General features: G+C 47.9%; 1 protein-coding gene across 1 annotated transcript; it reads left to right on the top strand.

The window, feature by feature from the left end:
- The first annotated feature begins 3,265 nt into the window (after positions 1-3,265).
- On the top strand, positions 3,266-24,146 carry kcnh4b (potassium voltage-gated channel, subfamily H (eag-related), member 4b). Its single transcript, XM_068304960.1, has 16 exons — positions 3,266-3,341; positions 8,281-8,514; positions 9,981-10,112; positions 10,399-10,532; positions 14,736-14,976; positions 16,043-16,200; positions 16,280-16,481; positions 17,961-18,155; positions 18,550-18,749; positions 18,846-19,095; positions 19,174-19,388; positions 21,345-21,383; positions 21,763-22,133; positions 22,476-22,567; positions 22,697-22,773; positions 23,280-24,146. Exons 1-16 carry the CDS (start codon positions 3,266-3,268, stop codon positions 24,144-24,146), a joined length of 3,483 nt encoding a protein of 1,160 aa, XP_068161061.1.
- Positions 24,147-26,038: the final 1,892 nt, after the last annotated feature.

The following is a 26,038-nucleotide window of genomic DNA, read 5'->3' as shown; positions in this document are numbered from 1 at the left end:
TGTGGCTTCAAGTCACTGTTCAAGTGACCTGTTCTCTGTGGAGAGGTGGGAGCTGAGAGGTCAGGGGTTAAGAGGTTAAAAAAAAAAGTAGGGCATAAAAGGTAGGAGGTAGGAGGGAGTCATGTCCTCAAGCAAGAGTCAAAACCCAAAAGGTTCCGTTTCTTTGATGGCATTCCACTTCCTATTTCCTGTTTCCAGTCTTTATGCTAACTAGGCTAACTAGCTGGACCCTCATGTTAATAGTTCATCACTAACATTGAACCACAAGTGTAGGATCATGTCATTGGAGAAGAAGCTTTGAAACAGGACTCTTTTTTTTTCTCACAGTGTCAGTGTTGTCGCTAACGTGGGCCCGGTTCCATTTCGTACTCCGTGCTGTTTATTCGTTCCATATTGCGGTCGTCCTCCGGCTGTCGCTGAGCCCCTCATGCCCGGAGGATTTACTCACAGCTTCTGAGCACATCTGCTCGGACAAGAGTTAATTCAGAGCAAACAGCTGAGATTTGAGAATGGCAACTAGATTTCTCAATGGGAGGCGGCGGGAAAGGAGGACGACTTTAATAGAGAGGAGCGGCGGCGGGGGGCGGAGCTTAGAGGCCTGTCAGGATTAGAGCCGCGGATTCCATTGACGTTCAAGAAGAGTCCTTTTGGTGAATATTTGATCCCACAGATCTATTTTTAAATTTGAATGAATGTATCCCTCCGCCAAAGCCCAACAAACCCGGTCCAGAATCAGACCAACAACTCCTACGCCGCTGAGGACTGTGGGAAATGTAGTTCCACAGGTCATGTGGTTGCCATGGCCGGCAGAGTCGATGGGCTCGTTGAAAGGATGAACCTCTTCACCGGTGGAGGTTAAAGATGGATGATTAGCTGAATAACTCCGCCTCCTGGCTGCTGGGGGCGGGGCTTCAGCAGCTTCATCACCTGCGCCAGGTGTGACCGCCAACTGGAAACGTCTTCCTCTCAGCGATGAGGCTGAATTCATCGCTTCCTGCTCGCGTTGATGCTGTTTTTAAGGCTTCATGCATAAAACTCAGATGATTATCTCTCACCGCGTCCTTGACCCGCTTCTCTGAGTTCTGCAGCAGAACTTCTTTTTAGTTTGTTTTTTTTTTACCCTAAAGATCACATATTTCATTTATGGCTCGGGGAAACGCCCACGCAGCGCCCAATCCACTCCACTTCTTCAAGATCGCCTCCACGGCTGTGTTTAGTTTTGTTCGCTGGACTCCTCATTTGCATAAAGTTTCACTTGATGTATGGAAACGTCTGGTGAAGAGTCTGTTTCAACAGACGGAGGAATAAAAATGTTCTGGTGTCACAGCTGGAATAAATGATGTGGAATAACGTGACCCTGAAGGAGGCGGAGTTTAAATGTAGGAGAATCTTTGGCTCCTCCCCCTCCTTAATTCAACAGGTCACATGACTCACAGGTGTTTAGTCTCTACTTCAGGTGTTTAAACTAGTCTGTTCAGGTGTTTAAACTAGTCTGTTCAGGTGTTTAAACTAGTCTCTTCAGGTGTTTAAACTAGTCTCTTCTTCAGGTGTTTAAACTAGTCTCTTCAGGTGTTTAAACTAGTCTCTTCTTCAGGTGTTTAAACTAGTCTCTTCAGGTGTTTAAACTAGTCTCTTCTTCAGGTGTTTAAACTAGTCTCTTCAGGTGTTTGAACTAGTCTCTACTTCAGGTGTTTAAACTAGTCTCTTCTTCAGGTGTTTTAAACTAGTCTCTTCAGGTGTTTAAACTAGTCTCTTCAGGTGTTTAAACTAGTCTCTTCTTCAGGTGTTTAAACTAGTCTCTTCAGGTGTTTAAACTAGTCTCTTCTTCAGGTGTTTAAACTAGTCTCTTCAGGTGTTTAAACTAGTCTCTTCTTCAGGTGTTTAAACTAGTCTCTACTTCAGGTGTTTAAACTAGTCTCTTCTTCAGGTGTTTAAACTAGTCTCTTCAGGTGTTTGAACTAGTCTCTTCTTCAGGTGTTTAAACTAGTCTCTACTTCAGGTGTTTAAACTAGTCTTTAGGTGTTTAACTAGTCTCCATCTGCTGCAGCAGGATGAATGATGGTTCAGAAATGATTTTTAGGGAGCGTCACCTGACTCTCCATCGTCCTGAGGATGAGGAGATGATGAATGACTTCATGGTTGAACTGAACTCTCTTTAAAATGCTCCATACTTAACGACAGAAACATTCATTACTTTAACGCTACGGACGGTTTTCGCTGCTCCGATCTGACGAATGTTTGGTGCTGATGATTGTTCAGATGATGAAGAGTAGTTCCAGAGTCTCTCTAGAGATTTCCTGGTCGGTTAAGCTGCTGGGTCAAAGTTAAGATGCTGCGTTAGTTTGTTTTAGTTCAGCATCAAGTCGTCATGAAAAACATCTCCAGGCTCATCCTGTTAATCCGCTCTTAGCTGCTTTCATCCCGGAGCCTTAATTCTCTGATGAGGGGCAGCGGAGTCCAGATCCGGGGGAGGGGCAGGAAGGGGGGGGGGGCAGAATCTGCTCCTGCTGCTCCTCCGTGACACACACACACACACACACACACACACACACACACACACACACACACACACACACACACACACACACACACACACACACACACACACACACACACACACACACACACACAGGTAATCCATCTCTCCCTGGTTTGCAGACACGCACACAAAGCCATGTGCTGATAGTAACACTATGGGGTGTAATGGTGCTGTCAGACGCTCCGATAGCATCCTCCCTCCTCCTCCTCCTCCTCCTCCTCCTCCTCTCTCTCTCTCTCTATTCCCCCACCGCCGTTGAAAACAGGTCCCTACAAAGGACGCCAGCATCTCATTGGCTGGTCGATCGCAGGAGTGGAAGGGAGCGGGAGAGAGGGAGAGTAGTGAGGAAGATGAAACTCCTCCGTCGGAGGCGAGGGCAGGAGCAGTCGTGTTTCTCCTGCAGATGGAACGCTCCGTGGACTTCCTGGATAACTCCCCCCCACACTGAAAGGAGGTGCGGACCGGCTGGGCCGACGGCGCTGAAGCCATCCGGATCTTGGCGTCACCTGGGTTCGATCCGTCCTCGCTGGCTGTGATTGGACAGCTCCTCCCCTCACCTGCGCCTCTCATGCTCGAGGAGGGCGGCAGTAGATGCGTGTCCTCCTGACCGACTCTGGACTGACCCTCGAAGTTACCCCCCCAGGAGCCCCCCCCGGAGGCTCCTGCCGAGCCTCTGGGATGGAGTGACCTGCAGCCAGCTGTTGGCCGTCCCACATCCGGGTCAAGATGCCGGTGATGAAGGGGCTCCTGGCCCCCCAGAACACCTTTCTGGACACCATCGCCACTCGCTTCGACGGCACCCGTAAGTAGCATGAAAACCCCCGCCTGTCAAGGGTTTCACGTTAAGATAAAGGTTTTCGTAACAGAATTTAATTTAAAATCTCAGCTTTCATGAATCTAAAACCTGAGAAGTTTAAATCCTGACTTTTACATTTTATATTCTTTTGTGAAATATTTTCTTAAAGGTTTTGGTGTTAGAAACCTTTTTTTTAAGCAGTGGAAAATTGTAAATAAAATTGCAGGATTCTGCTTCCACCAACTGTTAGAGATAAATGAGATAAATGAGATAAATGAGATAAATGAGATATATGACAAATGAAATTAATCACATTTATCAGAATTCCACAGAACAAACATCCACCAATCGATGACGTGGAGCTCTCATCTCAGCCTCTCATTGGTCGCCGTGAGTCAAATATGATTTAATGACAGAAGTGTTGGAGCCTGCTGGTTCTGTCCACAGGTTCTGCTGGTTCTGTCCACAGATCAGAGTCTGGTTCTGCTGGTTCTGTCCACAGATCAGAGTCTGGTTCTGCTGGTTCTGCTGGTTCTACTGGTCTGGTTGTGTCAGGTTCTGCTGGTTCTCCATCATTTCCTCGTTGTCGCTCCTGCTCGCCGTGCGTTTCTTGTTTTGAACCTCGGCGTCCCTCGGGGGGGGGGGGGGGGGGTTGTGGCTCGTCATCAGCCAATGCCACGGGGACGTCAGTGTTTTGCTGCTGCTGGGGCCGCCTGAATGAACGACGGGTAGACTGAATTGATGGTTTAACTGGCGTGGAGCAGACAGGAGGTGTTCTAACGAGGCGTTCAGGGACCTCACGTCACTGTCAGACACGCACCTGAGAGCACAGGTGAGGAGGTGTCGGAGGAGGACATCATCGCTCCTCAGGGAGGAGGGGCGTTCTGGAATGATTCTGAGGCTATCGCTGATCTTTCCTCTGGACGTGTGGAGATAAGTGACCGTTTAGAGCACCAGGAGGCCCAGATGATGGCAGCCGCAGCAGGACTCGCCCCCCCCAGGCTCCAGGAGGAGCGGCACAGAGCCCGACGCTCAAAATAGCTTCCTCCTGTTGCCGGGGCGACAGGGTCCCGCCACTTGACATGGACGATGCTTGAAGAGTTTGATCTGGGAGACAAAGATGGTCCACTTCTCAGTGAAGGACTTTTCAACTGCAGCTGGGCTCTTGATGGGGGGGGTGGATTTAGAGGGATTGGGGGGGGGTGTCACTGGTTTCTCACCTGGAGCTGCTGCCGGACTCAGAAAGGTGTTTTACTCCTGGAGGCGACGTTTTCGTGTGACTTTGAATTGTTGCACCTGCTGGAGGCGGAGCCTTCCTCAGTCGGACGTCAGTCGCTGAGGAGCCAATCAGGTTCCAGCATTCAACCTGCGCAAACATCACCGGCCTATTTATATAGAACATTACCCCTCCCCCCCAAAAAAATCCCAACGAGACCAGAAGTTGTGATTCGCACTTTTTGGGGGAAAGTCAAAAAACACCCAGTGACCTTCAGGTTTATGTACAGTAAATTATCAGACCAGTAGAACCAGACCAGTAGAACCAGACCAGTAGAACCAGACCAGTAGAACCAGACCAGTAGAACCAGACCAGTAGACCCAGACCAGTAGAACCAGACTAGTAGAACCAGACCAGTAAAACCAGACCAGTAGAACCAGACCAGTAAAACCAGACCAGTAGAACCAGACCAGTGGATCCAGACCAGTAGAACCAGACCAGTGGATCCAGACCAGTAGAACCAGACCAGTAGAACCAGACCAGTAGATCTCCTGGTGATGGTTTTCGCTCTCATTCTTTAACTTTCATGTAAAATCGACTCATCTTCAAACCCAATTAAAGTCAGGACCCCCCCCTGAACCGTTGTGCTGTGATGTTTCACCGTGGGGGGGTCTGACTCCATCTTTCATTTGCATGACGTAAAATTGGGATCCGTCTCTTCAAAGTAAACATCGTTCCGTTCTCCGAGCAGCTCGTCGGCGTGACGACCAGCTTCTCTCTGATTGGCCTCTGACGACCTTTGACCCTGCCCTCACGGCAATGTCAGCTGTTCCCAGTGGATGTGTCACATGTTTCCTGAGCATCTTAATGTTGGGCTGTTGGCCCCCTGGGGGGCCACAGGCGGTCGTCCCACCTCCCCCCACTCCTTCACTAACCTCCCCGGAGGTGACCCACTCTGACGGAGGGGGGGGGGGGTGTATCCTCCAGGCCTAGATCATCTCCCCAGAACTGAAGCGGGGGCGGGCCAGTCGTGAGGTGCAAGCTCACCTGAATCAGTCGGGGTGGGGCTGGTGCTGCTCCTCTTCCTCGCTGTGGGGGCAGGTGTGAGCGGTGGAGGTGTGAGTGGGTGTGAGCTTCAGGAGGATCTTTGTTCTGTTCCCAGAATAAAGTCCCGGCGGAGCTTCAGCCGCTTGGTTTGAGACCCGTTACAGAAAAAGAGTTCCACACGTCTAACAACGAATCAAACTACATGTCACTCATTCATGTAAACGTACACGTATGGAGGGGGCGGAGCTCTTTACACACACATCGTTATAACGACATTGTAAACCATATGTGTCAACCTCAAGGCCCGGGGCCCAAATGTGGCCCTCCATATCATTTTCTGTCGCCCGCGAGAGCGTACAAGGTCAGTCTAAAAATAGACAGGTCAGAAGTGTGCTTTGAGCAAAAACTACATTTCCCACAATGCAGTAGTTCAGCCCATTTTAACTCTGACAGAAACGCTTTGAACAAAGTTAACGTCCTAACTTGTGTCTGATGTTATTTTTCTTTATTGATCGATAGTTTGATCCTTGATTGATGGAGTTCTGTGGGTTTAATAACCTGACAAATGAAACGGATTTATGTTAGAACAGAGAAACAAAAAAACATGTTTTTTCTGTCTAACTGTAATGTTTGGAACTAGAATCAGTCAGAAATCCAGTTATTTAACATTAAGGAGTAGTTACATTTATATTACATTACATTTAGTTACATTTAGTTACATTTAGTTACATTTAGTTACATTAGTTACATCTGGACCATTAGAGACTGAGGTTCACTATCTGTTATTGATCTGTTTATTATTGGTTATTAACAGCCCATTAATAGATTTTATTGGAGTCCACCTTTTTGCCCCAGAAGCTAACGACATGCTAATTAGCCTCTGAGGTGCATCTTTCACTCCCAAGGAGTCACAGTGCTATTTGTTAGCGCTAGCACGTAGCTTGTCATGTCATATTTCAGCTGTGGAGACGGAGCACAGATGTGTCATTAAGGAGGCAGCGCAGCAGAGCGGCCACTCAGTAATATCCTGAGAGGATTACAGCATTCACACACACACACACACACACACACACACACACACACACACACACACACACACACACACACACACACACACACACACACACACACACACACACACACACACACACACACACACACAGCTGATGAAGAGGAGTTATGTGCTGAACTGGTTGTTTACAAAGTTAGCAGAGAAGAAACGAAGAGAAATAAGAAATAAATCAGCTCAGAAGCCGACGGCGTCAAAACATCGAGGGAACAAAACTGAATTTTATTTAAGCGTTTTTTGTTTTGTTTTTCTGTCGCTTTACTTGAAAAGAGAGATTCCAGCCTCCAGTGGGTACACATGAATAAATCTAGCAGCTTGTTAGCTTAGCATCCCGAGGCCAAGGGGCCAAATGTGGCCCTCCACATCATTTAATGTGGCCAGCCAGAGCATAAAAGGTCAGTTAAAAATAAACAGGTCAAAAGTGTGCTTTGACAAAAACTACATTTCCCACAATGCAGCAATTCAGCCCATTTTAACTTTGACTAAAACGTTGTGAACAAAGTTAACGTCCTAACTTGTGTTTGATGTTATTTTTCTTTATTGATTGATAGTTTGATCCTTGATTGATGGAGTTCTGTGGGTTTAACAACCTGATAAATTAAAAGGATTTATTTTATAACAGAGTAATAAACATATTTTTTCTGTGTAACTGTAATGTTTGTAACTTGAATAAGTAATAAATTCAGTTATTTAACATGAAGGAGTAGTTACATTTATGTTACATTACACTGAGTTACATTTAGTTACATTTATTAGTTACATCTGGCCCTTTGAGGACTCATTATGCTGATGTGGCCCTTGGTGTAAATGAGTTTGACTTCACTGGTTGAGACGATTAATTGTCTTTGTGTTCATTTAGATGATTATTGTGCGTATGTATTTTATTGTGTGTATTTATTTTATTGTGCGTATTTATTTTATTGTGCGTATTTATTTTATTGTGTGTATTTATTTAACTGTTTTATTGTGCGTATTTATTTTATTGTGTGTATTTATTTTATTGCGTGTATTTATTTTATTGCACGTATTTATTTTATTGCGCGTATTTATTTTATTGTGTGTATTTATTTTATTGCGCATATTTATTTTATTCTGCGTATTTATTTTATTGTGCGTATTTATTTTATTGCGCGTATTTATTTTATTGCGCGTATTTATTTTATTGTGTGTATTTATTTTATTGTGCGTATTTATTTTATTGCGCGTATTTATTTTATTGCGCGTATTTATTTTATTGCGCATATTTATTTTATTGTGCGTATTTATTTTATTGTGTGTATTTATTTTTGCCGCAGGCCGTTTCTGCTGCACCAATCCTGTGTTCTGGTCGTCTATCGGTTCCTATCAGCCGACCTCGTGGGAATCTATCAACCTCCTCTTTAATCTATTCCAGCCGCCCACATCAGTCGTCCTGATGCCGCCAGACGGCGAGGGAAATTAATTTACACCAAAGTGTGATTCATGTTTAAACTTTTAAAACCGGTGCTGAAGTCATTCTACAAAGCTGCGACAGAACTTCAGACGCTTCAACTCTTCCTCGTGTGTTACTCCTGGAACTTCAACCGGTTGGTTCGTTTCTTCTGACGCCTTTCATGCCCCCCTTCCCCCCACAGACAGTAACTTCCTGCTGGGTAATGCCCAGGGCCACCGCGGCTACCCCATCGTCTACTGCTCCGACGGCTTCTGCGAGCTGACGGGCTTCACCAGGACGGAGGTGATGCAGAAGAACTGCAGCTGCCGCTTCCTGTACGGCGCCGACACCAGCGAACACGTGGCCCAGCAGATGCTGAAGGCCCTGGAGGGCCGGGAGGAGTACCAGGCCGAGGTCCGCTTCTACAAGAAGGATGGTGGGTGCGCCGAGACGGGGGCCGGGCATGATGGGCTGGGGCGGGGCAGCGTTTACACGGGGCGTGGTTTGTTTTCAAAATGTTTTTATTACATTAAATCTTTACGCCCGCTTTAAAACTGTTGCAGGATGCTGCGCCCAATGTTCACACCAATCCTGGTTGCTTAGCAACACCTATGGTGGAGGTTTTGTTCAGGAAACTGCCTTTTACGAACTAAACTACAACATTCGCATCACAAATCGCATTAATTTTGTTGGTGTTTGACTCGTCATTGCCCTCTAGTGGACACATCAAGACCGACGGCAAAGATGACTTCCAATCAGTCAACTTTAAAGATTTAAATGTAAAGATCATAAATTCCTACTGGATACATATTGAAAATATTAAAAAAAGGAAAAATTATGCAAATAAAATAATCAGATTTCAGACCTGTCGTGTGTTCAGTTGATCAGGCTGGTCTGTTTTTTGGGGGGGTTAAATGAGTCTCTCCATCTATTCAGCCTCTGGAGTGAAATATAAAAAGAGTGATATTTTTTCTGTTCTGACTTTATTACCATTTATTTTTAGACGAGAACTGAACACAACGAGCCGGTGAACGTGTGAATGTCCTCAGTGATGCAAAATTGGAAATGCGGCAGGTCAGCGGAGCAGCGCAGGCTCCTCTGCTAAGAGCTGCTTCTCATTAATATTAATATAAAGCAGATGGAGTGAATATTTATTGAGCCCATCTCAGTGATTAGTTCATCCAGAACAAAAGGTGAGGGAGGAATAAACTGAAAGTCACCCAGAAACGCATGATTCTGTCTTTGTTCAGACATCCTCATCCTCATCCTCATCCTCACTTCTGAATAATTTTTGGTGAACTGCTCCTTTAAGGACAAATGCTGTACATAATCTCTGTGTTTATTGCAGAAACTTAAATCCTAAATTTAAGCTTTAGCTCCTGACAGTTTTATGCTGAAACGGGATATCATGCAGGAAAAGAGAACATTAGAAACAGTTTAAGCCTCTCTGATCGGCACACTGGGATTAGGTCCCCTCCCTCCCAGGACCCGGACCCGGATCCTCAGAGTCGGTGAACGGCTCCTGATGGATTATGGGTAGGCAGCAAAGCAGCTAATGAGGGCAAAAAAGATGGTGCAGTTTCACACATGAGAGATCGATCAGAGAAGAAAGATTTGTTTTGGATCTTCATAGTCAGCAGGAAGGATTCCATTATGAAGAGCGGCGGCGCTGCACGCTACTGAAGGAATAGACACACACACACACACACACATACGTGAAACACACACACACTGGAGACACAGCAGGAGACGCGGAACATCTGCTTCATGCTGGGGTTGTTAATGAGAGAAGTCTGCCTCACTTCCTGTAACTCTTCCTCCTCTTCCTCCTGAACAGAATCACGTTTTGTGTTTTGGTTTTTTTTGCAGGTGAGCGCTCTAACCCTCTGTTTTCTTTTCCAGGTGTGGCCTTCTGGTGCCTGCTGGACATCGTGCCCATTAAGAATGAGAAAGGCGAGATGGTGCTCTTCCTGTTCTCCTTCAAGGACGTCACCGACACCCACGGCCGGGGCTACCACCACGGCAGGAAGGAGGGTAAGGTTCCAAACCGCTTCACGTTAGCGATGATTTACGAGCCGACCGCCCTCCCGGCCCCGCCAGGCGTTCGCGTCCTCGCCGCTCTCTTCTTCATCACTGTCACGTTCTGGCGCCGCTTGTGGAATCCCTTTGCTGAACTCAGAAAATATTTTTGCATGGGGGTCGGGGGGGGAGGGTTTGATCAACTGGAACCTGCTGCAAAAATGTTCAGCTGGATATTCTCCTCACGCGTTCTTCCTGTCGTATTTCCTGTCTTGATTGACGCTCGCTGATCTTCTGGCAGGTTTTGAAGACAAGCGGCGCCGGAGGAAGAGCGGCTCCCGCTTCACGGAGGCCAGGAAGCGTGGACGCACCGTGCTCTACCATCTGACCAGCCAGTTCTCACGGGGCGGCAAAGGAGAGGTCAACCTGGGCGGCGTGAGTCGACACCCCACCCCTCACAGACGGGAGATAATCAGACAGGAGGCGCCCTCAAACTCCAGCCTGAAATATTAATGCCTATTTCTAAGAGATGAGTTTGTAGAAAGACAATATGAGGGAAGTCGTGACCCGGATTCTGAGGCTCATCTCCGTGGAAATATCAATTTCAAATGGGTTTTCTATTTTAAGTCACTTCTTCACTCGAAGTTCAAACAATATCGGTTCTTAATTTGGTTCTAGTCCCCAATAGAACGTGTTTTTTTTAATAATCTATAAAATCCCACCATCTAAATAAACACCTGATGATGATGCATCATTATCATCATCATCTTCCTGTTTTTGTGGGATGGAGAGGCCCCTCCCACTGCGTTCCGACCGCCTCGGCGTTGGCGCGCGGCGCCGCTCCTCACATTTGATGGCCTTCAGAGGCGCCTGGCTGTGATGGTTTCGCCGCCGCCGCTCGTCTTTCTTCCTGCAGAACAGCGGCGCGTTTGAACCGGCGTCACCCCAGACGTCGTCATTCAGAGACGAGCTCCTGTTTTTATCGCTGCAGTTTTTATAACCCCCCCCCAACCCTCCACCCCCATGCCTAAGAGGCTCAGCTACCAACTGGGTCTGTTCCCAGACCCGTCCTTCACAATGTGACGCCTCATCCCAGGAGGCTGAAAGCAATTTAGATTTTTTTTTTCCCGGGGTAAATTAAAACGTAAAAGAAAATAGATGCTGAAAGCCGCTGAGACAGGAAGCTAATATTAGCATTTTGAAGTGAAAACGTGGAGGAAAAACTGTTGTGTGGAGAGATCGGTTTGTTTTCAGGTGCTTGAAGCGCTGAAAGCACTAAAACCGTGAAGCCCAGTGAAAGCACTCTTTTCAAAGTGCCGGTTCCGTTTTAATGGTTTGCCCTCTTACCTGACACTATATTCTCAGCTTCCCTTCTGCTGAGCTGATGCTAAAACCTGCAAAAACATAATGAGAGGTTGTAGAAAAAAACCGCCTGCTTGTTGGGTACAAATTTTTCTGTTGCTTATGGATGTTGGGTCGAATCTCCCAGGTAGAGTCTGACAAGGTCTGACGAGAGAGATGAAGCATTTATTCTGATTTATAATGAAAATCTGAAGCTGTTCTGTAACATTTTATAAATCAAATACTGTGCCCTAAAGGTTTCACAACGTTAAACGTGTCCAATAATCCTCAATCCAGCGTCGGTTGAACAAAGCTGCACCTTGAAGGATTCCGTCTGATCCTCCTGGAACACTTGATCTGGACCCTGGTGAGAACCAGAACCAGAAGCTGCTGCTGGGTCTCAGACCCGCGTGAGGCTTTGAGCAGAACCGTGTGCATCACCTCCTGCCTGCAGGCACATGTGTGCACACACACCTCCTAAGAGCAGTCACGTAAACGATGAAGAACCACGGCGTCACAGCAAAATTTGCCTTTCATGTTGTTCCAACACCTGCAGCAGGAGGCTGAGGCTCCACAGCGACTCCTCCGTGCCTCAGATATTTAAATTATGACCAAATTCTACTGAGATTAAAATTTAATGTCCAACCCAGACTGAAACAAAGGCGTATCAGAGAGAACCGGTGTGTAACACTCACTCTGGGTGGAAGGAATCACAGGAGTGGTCGTGGATGAAATGTTTCTGTCCACAGGACATTTGATTTTGCCCTCATTTTCGTCTTGCAGGTGCGTGACGATGCTGCATGTTTAAACAAAAAACATCTGTTTGGACAAAAATCAGATTTATTTCTGGGTCTATGACAGCTGCATGGAGAACCACTGATAACAGACAACACACCTCAGATCAAACATGTGTGTGTTTGTTGATTCGCATGGACACACGCACATTTTATTTGTTTTTACATGCTGGTCAAAAGGAATCAAAATCAATTCATCAGATTATTCTCCCATAAGTTCCTACACATATTCTGCATCCATGTTTAAGTAAAAAACAAAATAATATAATCTAATATAATATAATATAATATAATATCATATAATATAATATAATATAATAAAATCAGGTTGGAATGAATTAATGTTGAATCCTTTGGAACATTTTCTGCATGTTTTGACACCAATTAGGCTCCGTCTCAGTTTTAAATTCAAAGGAATAAGAAAAACCCACAACAGTAGTTAATATTTTACAGATTTTTATTGTAAATAAACTTTATTTTTAGAAATAATTCCGGGGCTGCATCCTTTGAACAGCAGTGTGACGAACAGCGTCTCATTTCTGGGGCCACACGGGGTTGCTCGTTTGGGACCCTTTCCCACAATGCACTGCACACCATCTTTTCACTTTTGTATTGTGTGACCACGATTTAGTGAGGAACTCACAGAATATTAACAAACCACCAGAGCTAACTGTAAATAGTAAATGTCTTTCCTTGTTGTGACCCTTCTTTTTCGGCCATCTTGCTAACATGTTAGCATGTGTTAGCGTCCTGTGAAATCGTGTTTTCTGAATCCATATTTCTGGCTCGACACGGACGGCTGAAGATTCTCTGGAAAAAATGTCATCACATGCTTCAGCACACGGATCCTCTTCCCTTCATCAGTGCAGAACCCTGAAGCATGCTGGGGGATGTAGTTCTGAGCAGCGGCCTCAGGACTGATGTGACTTAATGAAGTGTGAGGGACAGCTGTAGCTGGGAGGCGGAGCCACGTGTCCGGCGCCGCTGGGCTTTTCTTTTCTAATCACTGGGATGTGCTAAAGGTCAGATGGTCATGTGACCTCTGCCTCGCCCGGCAGATTAAAACAACACAGCAGCTTTTCCTGACGTCTCCGGAGTCGTAAAGTAGCCACAGCTGCTGCTGACAGCCTCTCCTCCACTTCTTCTTCTGTGGTTACAAATGTCTGCAAGCCAGGAGAGACGGCATTAGCTTAGCTTTAGCATAGCATCTGGACCAGGACTTTTTTTTAATATATACTTTATCCCTCGTCATCTTAGTAACTAACCAGCCTCTAAGGAAGCATTCCACCAATCATGATTTCTATGAATGTTTATAATTTGGTCCAGTTTGAAAAAATAATCCAGATCTGCTGGATCAGAATCTGTATTTGTAGAAGTTGTTCTTTATTTGGAGCTGTAGAGTCGTCAGCCACAGATTTAGAAACCTTTCAGAGCCGTGATGTGATGAATCTGCTGGGGGTCCAGACCTGGTTTATGTAAGATGTGTAGGATTATTCCACCTTGGCAGAGGTGTGCGTTCTACTGACGACTATATTCCATCTATTTTAGGAGCTCAGCATCCCTAGTTCTCATCCACTGCTACAGATCTGACCAGGAATCCTCCAGTGTCCAGCAGCCATCGTGTTTTTTAGCTCTTAGTTTAGCCAAATATAATTAGACCACTTTACTTTCCTGCTTCTGAAGGCGTCATTGTTCTCTCCCTCTTTGAAAAAGTAAAGGTTGTGCATTTTGTCCATTTTCTCCTAATTACTTTCCTCCAGTTCGTCTATTCTCTCCATCCAGCATCGCCTGCAGGTGAAGACTTCATTAACCAGCCTCCTCGCTGCTGCCCTCACCTGTTTCTGACGCTGCTGCATTATTTCTGGATGGATTACTGCTCATTTATCTCCCCATTCTGTGTCCCTCTCTCCTCTGTCAAAAGTAATAGCTTCTCCCCCCTCTCCTAAACAGGGATAGGGCTATTATATGCCAAGAGCACGGCCCCATTTGGAAAGCTGCAGTATAATTATGAGCTGAATGGACTCCCCCACCTCATCAAGAGTCGCAATTTATACTTTCTGCAATTGGATTTGCTCAATAAAAACCAAATGGTTTGAATGAGTGAGGAAATAAAAGGAATATTTCGCTCATATTCCATACGTACCGTCGGAAACTCGAGGTGGGATGAAGCCAAGTTAGGGCCGTGGTCGTTGAGTTTCCCCCTCACTGGCCACCGTCCCGTCCATACCATTAAGTTTTAATGCCGTTTGAACGCTTCATCATGTCTGCTGGGGGCTGGAGGGACCGATAACCAGCAGAGTTCCCTTCATCCTAAATCACCAACAGGCAGCGCTGCAGAGCGGCCGTTGACATTTACACCGTCCTTTCCTACAAACATTTGGCTTCACCATGTCTGTCTGATTACTCCTGACCATCTGGTTATCACCTCACTCCTTCATGCTGCTGGTGCTCATCCTGAGGTTGTGTGCTTGATGGGTTTGTGTGTCATCCCTCGCTCTTCCAGGGTATGATTGACAAGCCCTCCATACCCGAGTACAAGGTGGCGGCGGTGCAGAAGTCTCGCTTCATCCTGCTTCACTACAGCGTGTCCAAAGCCCTCTGGGATTGGCTCATCTTGCTGGCCACTTTCTACGTGGCCGTCACCGTGCCCTACAATGTCAGCTTCACGCCGTACGACGACACCGTCACCGCCGAGCGCTCCACCATCGTCAGCGACATTGTGGTGGAAATGCTCTTTATTTTAGGTGAGTGTTGTGGGAGTGGCCTCCTGGTCCTGGTTCCTACCAAGTAGAACCAATGTCAAGGTAATTCCAAACAAGTCAGCTGATGTAAAAGACCCAGAACGTCCGACAGAACCTCAACTATCTGAATGTCCCCAGCAAAGTCTCTTTGAAAACACTGACGGTCACCTCTTCTATCATTTAATGTTCTGTCAAAACCTTTTTAATAAACGCTAAGTCACCCAAAGGACTGTCACGACATCCTAAAGGTCTCTAGAACCCTAATACTGTCCTCTGAACACCCTAAAGGACACTTGGATTGACAGGACATGCTAAAGGTCTCTAGAACCTTAATACTGACACCAGAGCCCCGTAAAGGACTGAAAGGACATCCTGAAGGCCCAATGACCCCTACAATCTCTTAGAAGACCCAAAATATGCTTTACATTGACCTCAGTACCTTCTAATGGACTTAGAACAAAAAGGAGACCCTCATGAGCACTGAGGTCTCTCAGAGGACCTCTAGAACCTCACTGATGGTCACAAAAACCATCCTAAACACGAAAGGAACCTCCTTGTAGAGCCTCATACGGCATCACCATCTCACCCAGCAACCACATGTCCAAACAAATACCCCAGTTGCAGACTCTGGGTTTTGTAGTCCTATCAGGGTTTCCTCTCAGAGAGTCCTTGGTTTACCTCTGGTGGATGTCTCTAGAACTTGCTGCATCATGGACATCTTTACCCAATTTAATCAATGCTACTTTTCTGGAGTCACATGACTATCAGATAATTGTCTCTTAGAATATGTGAACAGAACAATAAGCCACGCTGTGAGTTCATCGGTTGTGTTGCCCTGGGGGGGCTTCTAATGTTTCTTCTCTAAACGTCTCATCTCTAAACAGTATTGATGAACCGCCGTCTCTTCAATTATGACCAGATTAGGCTTTGCTTCCTGAGACCCCCGGGGGTCTGGATGATGTGTCTGTCAAACGGATCCATGTGAACGCCATTAAACACCTGACGCCCCACACTACCTGTTTTATCCTGCTATCTCCTCCAGTCGCTGACTCAGCTTTTGTGTTTGCAGACATCATCCTGAACTTCCGCACCACCTATGTGAGCCAGTCGGGCCAGGTGGTGTACGAGTCGCGCTCCATCTGCATCCACTACGCCACCACCTGGTTCTTCGTGGACCTGGTGGCGGCGCTGCCCTTTGACCTGCTGTACGCTTTCAACATCACAGTGGTGAGTGTCAGAAACGCCCCACTTTCTCCACGCCGGAGTGGGCGTGCAGTCAACGCGTTTCCATATCAAACGTCCTCAGACGTCATTGGTCCACCTGCTGAAGACCGTCCGGCTGCTCCGCCTCCTCCGCCTGCTCCAGAAGCTGGACCGCTACTCCCAGTACAGCGCCATGGTGCTGACCTTACTGATGTCCGTGTTCGCCCTGCTGGCGCACTGGATGGCGTGTATCTGGTACATGATTGGACGCAAGGAGATCGAGACCAATCAGAACTGGGAGATAGGTGAGTCTGGGGATGGGGCGGGGCAGTATTTCCTGTCTGTTAGGTAAGTAGATCCTCTACCTCAGTTTTATTTTAATCTGAGAAACAATCGCCGAGTTACGAGAAAAGATTGACGTCTGGGAGACGCTCGAGACACGTGGCCAGGCCATCGCAAAACCACACAAAAGACAAACGACCACTCACATCTGTGGACAATGTGCAAAAAAGATCTCAAAATTAAAAAAACATTATGATTAGAACATTTCATAATTCAAAGAAATATGTTGTCTCATGCCAAAAGATCTCATAATCATAGCAATAAAGAATAATCCAAGTTTAATCTCAACATTATGAGGAAAGATCTCGTTCTATCCATAAATAACAAGCGTAGAAAGAAAGTTTGTGTTTGTAATTATGGAGTCAGTTCTGTTGTTTCCTCCTCCTTCCGTCGACAGTTATTCATTGTGTTCTCCGTTCCGTCTGATGGGATGTAAATATTTCATTAGACGACAACAGCGCCACCTACCCACAGCTGATCCTGCTGCCACAGCTGATTTGTCAGGCAGCAGATCCATCGATAGTCGTTTACCGCGTCCACTCTGGGTTATACATAGTCCCCGGCGCACCTGTTGGGGTGTCTCGCGCCGTTCACCGCTGTGATGGCGTGAAGCCCCAGACTCGGCCGCTCTAACGAGGGGCCGCCAGATACCCGATCAAAAGCTGGGAACCAGACAAGCAGCTCGCTAATGACTTGTTTGTGTCGGTGTTTGAAAATGGTTCAACATGGCGAGGAATAAAAACCACTAATCAAGAGCTGACAGGCTTTTCTATTCTATATATAAATGTGAGGAATCCGGTGAAAAAAGTTAAACCATGTTTGGATTTTTATCACCACTAAAGTGACGGATAAATAAACCCACCAGCAGCAGCAGCGGGCGCTTTGGGACGTCTGATTCAGGGTTCGGTCAGCGACCCCCCACTGATGAGGCGAGCCCCCATCACCTGACAGTCCCAACTGATCAAACACAGACTCTATATGCAAATCAGCCAATCAGAGACGGTTTCTCTTGAGGAATGTGACAGATCCCTTTAATGAATGTTTTCTTCAGTCGGTTTTAACCTTTGCTGTGATTGGTCGGTTTGGACCTCAGCTCTGTCAACAAAAACAAGCAGGAAAGGATGGAGTCCGTCCAACCAGACTGGAGCCATCTCTGCCTAACAGTTTAGACTTCATCTGAAGTCAGACGGTCGCCATGGCAACGCCGTCAGTCATTGCATTGACATCGTTCAGTTACTTTTGGTAGGTGAGGCGTTCACTGCTGCCTCCGACACGAGAGGCTTCATCAGATCCTGGTGGAGATCATCTGTGGTGAAACCGGGTCTGATCTGGACTCCGGTGGCGTCTCCCTGGTGTTACGGGTCGGACCCGGTCCGGTTCTTCTCCTGACTCTGAGTCCTCGTCATGTAAGCCTTCTGATGGTCTCTGGCGTCTGGTTCCAGGGTGGCTCCACGAGCTGGGCAAACGTCTGGAGATGCCTTACACCAACGGCACGGTGGGCGGCCCGACGGTTCGCAGCTCCTACATCGCCGCCCTTTACTTCACCCTCAGCAGCCTGACCAGCGTGGGCTTCGGGAACGTCTGCGCCAACACCGACGCCGAGAAGATCTTCTCCATCTGCACCATGCTGGTGGGGGGTATGTCTGATGCCAGGGGGCGTTTGGGCGCCCGGCGGAGCGGCGTTCTGGTCTGCACGCCGGCGCCAGAGGACGAATTTAAGACACAGCTTGTTTCCATCAGATGGTTTCAGCCCTTTATGATTGATCTGTGATCAATCATCTGGAACTTATCAGCTCTGGTGTTTCTTAATGATTTTTTTTGGGTATATATGAAACACACCCATGGGGATGGAATAAAATATTTAAAAATCAGCAGATAAATTATGAAAATGTTGTATTTTGATTTTAAAAAATCTGATCTACTCTTAACTCATTCTGAAATTTAACAAAAATTAATTTCAGTCATTAAAACCAGCTGTAAATTTCTTTCGATTTCCATTTATTTTCTATTATTTTTCATGCTGTCTGGCAGCGCTGATGCACGCTCTGGTCTTCGGTAACGTGACGGCCATCATTCAGCGCATGTACTCGCGCCGCTCGCTCTACCACACCCGCATGAAGGACCTGAAGGACTTCATCCGCGTCCACCGCCTGTCCCAGCAGCTCAAGCAGCGCATGCTGGAGTACTTCCAGACCACCTGGTCCGTCAACAACGGCATCGACGTCAACGAGGTACGCCAATTCCCTGAGCCGTCATGTGACGCCTGCAGTTTGACCCCGAGGTCGACCCCTCTAACACCCCCCCTCCCCCCTGTCCCTCCCCTTTAGCTCCTGCATGACTTCCCTGACGAGCTGCGCGCCGACATCGCCATGCATCTGAATAAGGACATCCTGCAGCTGCCCGTCTTCAAGGGGGCCAGCCGGGGGTGTCTGCGCTCCATGTCCCTCCACATAAAAACCTCCTTCTGCGTCCCTGGGGAGTACCTCATCCGCCAGGGCGACGCCCTGCATGCTAACTACTTTGTGTGCTCCGGATCGCTGGAGGTCCTGAAGGACAGCATGGTGCTGGCGATCCTAGGTGGGTCTCCTTTAGGTGCGTAAAGCGTTAGCTTAGCATCACAAGCAGCCACGCCCATACTTCCTGTTCTGATTTCAGGAAAAGGGGACCTGATTGGGTCAGACCTGCCGGGATCGGATCAGGTGATCAAGACCAACGCGGACGTGAAGGCGCTGACCTACTGCGACCTCCAGTACATCAGCGTCCGCGGCCTGAGGGAGGTGCTGGACCTCTACCCCGAGTACGGCAGCGTGTTCGCCGCTGACATCCACAACAACCTCACTTACAACCTGCGGGAGGGCAGCCAGGATGAGGTTCGGCTCACACGTCCACCACACCTCACAAACGTCAATCCAGAATGAATCCAGAATGAATCCGTTCACACGTGGGTTTTTTTAATTAAATTTTTTTTTTTTACACTTTTACACTATTACGATCCCCGAAGGGAAATTAAGAATGGAAATTAAATTTTAAAAACATCTTTAGGACCAACAATTCAAAGAGAAACATGTACCTCCCAAAGCTAATGCTACCATTAGCGCATCAGGTACTTTAGAGGTCTCCAAAAGGCCTGAGATGGTTTGAAAAGATGCTGTTAGAACCTCAAGTCTCCTTGATTCAAGCAAAAAGCTTAACGCTGTGATGACATCATCACCCCCAAACGCCCTCGCCAGCCGCGCCCCTATGTTTCGTCTCACGCTGCAGTTTCCCATCAGACATTCCCATCGTTCGGAGCTCTTGTTGCTGGTTGGTTTGTTCTGTTGTCTCCTTTACTGGCTTATTTTTTGGGGGTTTGTTCAGGAGGACATCTGTGCTGCTTTAGCTGTGGGATGCCTTCCTGTCAGTCAAGCTGAAGGGAAAACTGCTCCAGATGTTTGAGGGGTTTTATTCCACATTTACCAGGCAGAGCAGCTGATTTAGAGGAGCAGTTGGGTTTCTGTCATCAGGACTACTGACAAACACACACACCAGTCTTCCTCAGGTCGACTGGTATGATGATGATGAAGATTTGGGGTATGAACTGTTGCCACGTTGCTCCTGAGGTGCTGAAGAACTGTCGGCAGGAAGCAGCAGAGAAACGCTGCCAGAAGAACAGATTGTTGGGACGTTTCAATCGCAGCATCCAAATGAGAATCCTCGACGTGGACGGAGAGAGAGAGAGACGCTGCCAGATGGGAGACGAGGATTTTCTTTTTTCAACTCGATAATTCAATTTCAACTTTTATTGCCGTTTGGGTGCAGAACATAAACGCCTTCTTTCTCCATGTGATAGCCCGCTAGTGCTAACGGGAGCTAAATATTTACAACACTGGTTAAATAAAAAGATAAATTATAATGCCAAAGTAATCACATGCAAGATGTCACTGATAGTTAGCACAACATGCTAATCAGCTATCCTCCTGATGGTTAGCATCAATTTAAATTTATGTGATGTCAAAAAAAAAAGTGGCTATAGTTTGTTTCTGCTGCCCCCCAGTGGCCAACAGCTGCTATTACAGGGGTGCTGGAGCTGGTTTGTTTTATTCCCTCAGAGTTCCTACAGATGAAGGATTCTGGAGGCGTTCTGGGCAGAGAGAGAAGGTCATCCCACCGCCAGGGAGCCCAGATAGTTGGACTGTAATGAGTGTGTTGCCGCAGGGGCGTCAGGGGGTGGGGGTTTGATGAACACAACGGTCACACCACCCCCCTCCGAATCCACGCGACAGTAGCCGTTTAATAACGGTGACACAGGCAGCAGCTGCAGAAAAAACAAAAAAGCTTGAGACGAGATGAGCTCAGCGCTAATAAAAATAGACTCTCAGCTGATTCAGGTGATGCTCGACCCGCTTGGTGTTCCGGCCTGCCGCACCTGCTTTTAAAAAAGAGGAGTCACATGATCGCGATGACCTCCGATGTTTCACTTTCTGACTCTGACCGCAAACTTCAAGTAAAAGCAACAAACATTTGTGAAGTAATTCCTGCCTCCCTTCGGAACTCCTGACCTCCAGCTGGTCAGGAATGAAACGACCAGAGGAGGGAAAAACCCAAATATGCACAAAGTCTGTGATGAAGGACATCTGGGTCTTCATCTGGAGCAGGTTTTAGTGGAATTAAGTGATTTTATTTTGGGGTTTAATCAATCTGTGAAGGTCAGGACAAACTGAAACATTTACTCTTCACCTTTAATCCAATAGATGTCATGGTAACGGTTGTTTTCCATTTTTCAAGTTCAATAAGGATGAAATGAATGACTTCGCCTGACGGATGGTTCTTTCTTTTTGTCCCTTTAGGGCCACAGTAGGTTATCGAGGTCGCCCAGACTCTCCCTGGTCAGTTCTTCTCCTTCTCCTCCTTCTCCTTCTCCTCTCATTCGTGTTGTTTCCTCCTCATACGGTGTAAGTGTGTCACTCCGGTGGCTCTCTGGGGCACGTTTCTGGTTGTAAAGGTGGTTTTTCAGGGACGTTCTTGGATCGCTGCTGGTTACTGTGGGAGGCGGGACTTCCCCTGAAGGTCTGAAGGAATTAGCTCGCTAACTGGGTCGCTTGTGAGCTACTTTTCTGCTGGTTTGGTCATTAAAAACCCTCAGCAGCAAGTAGTTAACGTCTAAAGGGGATCATCGTTTACCAGCGGGTTATATAGATAGACAGGTAGATAGATAAATAGATAGGTGTCACATGACAAGTGTCGGTCGTGTTTCTCTGTTTCCAGGAGCCCCGCCTCCCCTCCATTGTGGAAATGAAGGGCGACGCCCTGGACGAGTCCTTCCGTCTGTCTCCGGCGTCTCACTCCCGCCGGAACCTCCTGCTGCCCAGCTTCAGCAGCCCGGTTCGCCGCACCTCCCTGGGGAACCTGCTGGGGGACGAGTTGCGACAGTTCAACGCCCTGAGGCGGTGCCGCTCGCCCAACCTGAGCCGCGCCCTCCACGGTCAGAACGCATCGCCTCAGCCGCCGTCAAAACGAGAGCACCATAACCCCACGGCGACCCCGACCCGGACCCCGACCTCGGCGCCCGAACAGAAACCCTCAAAGCTGCTGATCCCGACCGTGGCCTGCTTTGGACCCCCAGACCTCAGTCCCAGGTGAGACCAGCAGGAGCGTCACCTTCATGATGAGGATGGTGATGAAGAGTCACACCAACACCATAAAAATAAATAAACAACATTAAACATTTTTTAACTTATGGATAAAGCAGTGCAGTACCACCAGGAACCAGTGGGGGCAGTGAAGTTCATCTTGTGGGTGTATTAATGTCAACAGGGATCACCTGGGAGGAAGTGGGCGTTGACCAGTGACTCATTGCAGGAGGAGGACACCTGAAGTGATGCAGAATCCAGGGGGCTCAGGTGCACCCCGCCCCCAGGAGAGGGAGGCGGCTAGCTCCAGTAAAAATATCTCACCTGTTCTTTAACTCTTTCCTCCAGGGTCGTAGACGGCATCGAGGACAACGGACACGCCTTCTATTTCAACGTGGAGCGCAGCGGGACGAAAGCCGGCGCCGGAGGCAGCGGCCGAGGTTAGTCCCACCGCCGACATCCGCGTGGTAAAGAACGAGATCCGGTCTCACTGATGTCGTATCCATCCGCCAACACGTGGTAAAGAACGATGAAGGTGAGTCCTCTAAAGTGCCCTCCTCTTCCTCCAGACTCCTCCCAGACTAGCCCCTCCCTGCTGCTGGAGACGGAGGAGTTCCGCCAAAGCGTCACTCAGCTCAACCACAAGGTGAGACACCGATGAAGACGAGCGGCGTGTTGGTGTTTAGAAGGTCTTCGGCGCAGAGCGATCCAATCCGCAGACAACATGTCGTCCAATCAGCAGCGGCGTACAAACCAGAGTGAGGTCAGGCTGTGGGTGTGAGGTGGGCGGGGCCTCCAGATGGTCTCAGGTGGGCGTCGCCTCAGCCCCACATTGATGAGTCAGCAGAACGGCCTGTAATGCATAGCAGGAGCGCTGACTCGGCATGCGATGACAGCCTTTCTCTTCCTCTATGGTTTCGCTGCCTCCTCTGGGAGTGGGGGTGGGGGGTGTCGGTGGTGGGGGGGTAATTACTCTGCTTTATTTTTGGGAGGTCAGCAGAAAAACTCCTTCTAAGTCAAAGTGGATGAATTTATCGCTCTGCGCCGAAACTTGAAGAAGCAGGTCACCCTAAAACAAAGTGGAGCCCCGCCCTGATGGGGGGTGAACTGCTCCTGTTTTGTGTTTACTGGTCATGTGACCTCTGCCCCCAGATGAGCGCATTGAACCAGGAAGTGTCCGAGCTGACGAAGGGGCTACACCACATGATGCACCTCCTCCAGGCCCACCTGTCGCTGCATCGCTACCAAACCCCCCTCCCTTCATACCCCTATGGCGTCCCGGGGGTGTCCAGGACCCCCGCAGCCCCCACCACAGACACGCCTTTCAGCCGGGCTTCAGCCACCCACCCAGCTGAGGGCCCCCATCAGCCTCAGACCCCCAGTCCACCGGCCCCCTCCTGCCCACGCCCGCCTTTAATCTCTGCCCCCAGATTAACCCCGTGTCACGATTCAGAGGGCGTGACAGCCCCCCCGTGGCCCAGCCGTTCCCTTGCACCCCTCGGTGCGATCAGAACAACCATCAGCCAATCCCAGCCCATGTTGTGCCTGCAGCCCCCCAGCGATGGCGATGACTTCTCCTGCCTTTTGTCCAGCGCCCCCACTGGTTCATCCACACACAGCCTGCTGGACGCCAGCCCACCCCCCCGCCTGTGCCCGCCCCCTGAGCCTGGTGTCAACGTCTCCCGACCCCCGACCTCTCATCACCTGATCCAGGACTCCAACATCTTCCCGATGGACGACCCCCACCCCTCCATCCGCCCTGTGCCTGCGTCTCCGCCCGTTTTGATCGGCGTGCCTCTGGGATCGTCCCTGGATTCAGGATCACCACCGTCGGACGCTCTGGGGCCCCCCCACCTACCGCTGGGGGACCCGTCAGCCATACAACACACCAGTCTGGAGTGTCTCCTGGGGGGGTCTGTGGAGAGCAGGGACAGCGAAAGTGCGTCTTCACGGAGGTCCAGCATCGGAGTCCAGACTCAGAGTACCGAGCAGTCCTGGTGTCTGGACCTCACAGATTAAACCTGCAGGGGGGGCTCCTGAGACTAGACCAGAAACCAGACCTGAAGACCAGACCAGCTATTAGGAGAACCGACCAATCACAGATCAGATTCTCTTCTTTATGTCACCATCATGTTGATGAAAAGTCCATCAAACAACAGCAGCAAACGAAAACACCTGAAGAAGAGACTAGTCTAAACACCTGTAGAGACTAGTTTAAACACCTGAAGAAGAGACTAGTTTAAACACCTGTAGAGACTAGTTTAAACACCTGAAGAAGAGACTAGTTTAAACACCTGTAGAGACTAGTTTAAACACCTGAAGAAGAGACTAGTTTAAACACCTGAAGAAGAGACTAGTTTAAACACCTGTAGAGACTAGTTTAAACACCTGAAGAAGAGACTAGTTTAAACACCTGAAGAAGAGACTAGTTTAAACACCTGTAGAGACTAGTTTAAACACCTGAAGAAGAGACTAGTTTAAACACCTGTAGAGACTAGTTTAAACACCTGAAGAAGAGACTAGTTTAAACACCTGTAGAGACTAGTTTAAACACCTGAAGAAGAGACTAGTTTAAACACCTGAAGAGACTAGTTTAAACACCTGAAGAAGAGACTAGTTTAAACACCTGTAGAGACTAGTTTAAACACCTGAAGAAGAGACTAGTTTAAACACCTGTAGAGACTAGTTTAAACACCTGAAGAAGAGACTAGTTTAAACACCTGAAGAAGAGACTAGTTTAAACACCTGTAGAGACTAGTTTAAACACCTGAAGAAGAGACTAGTTTAAACACCTGAAGAGACTAGTTTAAACACCTGAAGAAGAGACTAGTTTAAACACCTGAAGAAGAGACTACAGTAGTTTAAACACCTGAAGTAGAGACTAGTTTAAACACCTGAAGAAGAGACTAGTTTAAACACCTGTAGAGACTAGTTTAAACACCTGAAGAAGAGACTAGTTTAAACACCTGAAGAGACTAGTTTAAACACCTGAAGTAGAGACTAGTTTAAACACCTGAAGAAGAGACTAGTTTAAACACCTGAAGGCGATAAAGACTAGGTGTTTTAAAGTACTCTCTTCTTCAGGTGTTTTGTTTTGCTGTGAAGCTCTAGGTGTGATTGGTGGGTGGAGCTCCAGGTGTGATTGGTGGATGGAGCTCCAGGTGTGATTGATGGATGGAGCTCCAGGTGTGATTGGTGGATGGAGCTCCAGGTGTGATTGGTGGGTGGAGCTCCAGGTGTGATTGGTGGATGGAGCTCCAGGTGTGATCGACGCTCCATCAGATCTTCCTGCTCCGTACTGGACTTAAAGGCTGGAGGTGGTTTTGGGTGAACTGCTCCTTTAATGCTGCTCCTTACAGTGTTTAATTCTTTCCTCTTCACTCCTGGACTTTTCATAATTTCTATGCAAACGCATGTCCTGTGCATTAAGTGAGCTTCACTGGTGTCTTCACAAGCAGCACTGGTTTAGCACTGGTTCCAGTATGGACTGATGTTCTCCAGCACCCTCACAGCGGTTTAATCCCTCTTACCTTCTGGCACGGTAAAGTTATTTATTCTTTTTTCCTAAGGAAAAGGTTTCCAGATCGACGTGTGAACATTCCACATGACAACCTTCTGATTGTGAGCCCAGAAACTGTATTAGTGGGGGGGGGGGGGTGGGGGGGGGTGAACACGCCTGTGGGGTCAAACTGAATGTTTCTGTCCGGTCGATGCGTTAATTATTAAAATGTGTCGTCTGAACTCGTTCAACGTTCAACCCCTGGTCTGACGCTGGGATCACACAAACAGAGAGACTTTTAAACAAAGACGTCCTCAGAAATGTTGTTAATCTGCTGAATGTCAATGCAGGAACAACCGTCCCACAATACTCAGATTACTTTTTGACTGATTTTAACACGGCTGATGAATAA

Source organism: Antennarius striatus, chromosome 21 (genome assembly GCF_040054535.1).
Source record: "Antennarius striatus isolate MH-2024 chromosome 21, ASM4005453v1, whole genome shotgun sequence".
Lineage (NCBI taxonomy): Eukaryota > Metazoa > Chordata > Actinopteri > Lophiiformes > Antennariidae > Antennarius > Antennarius striatus.
This window is presented reverse-complemented; position numbering and strand designations above follow the sequence as displayed.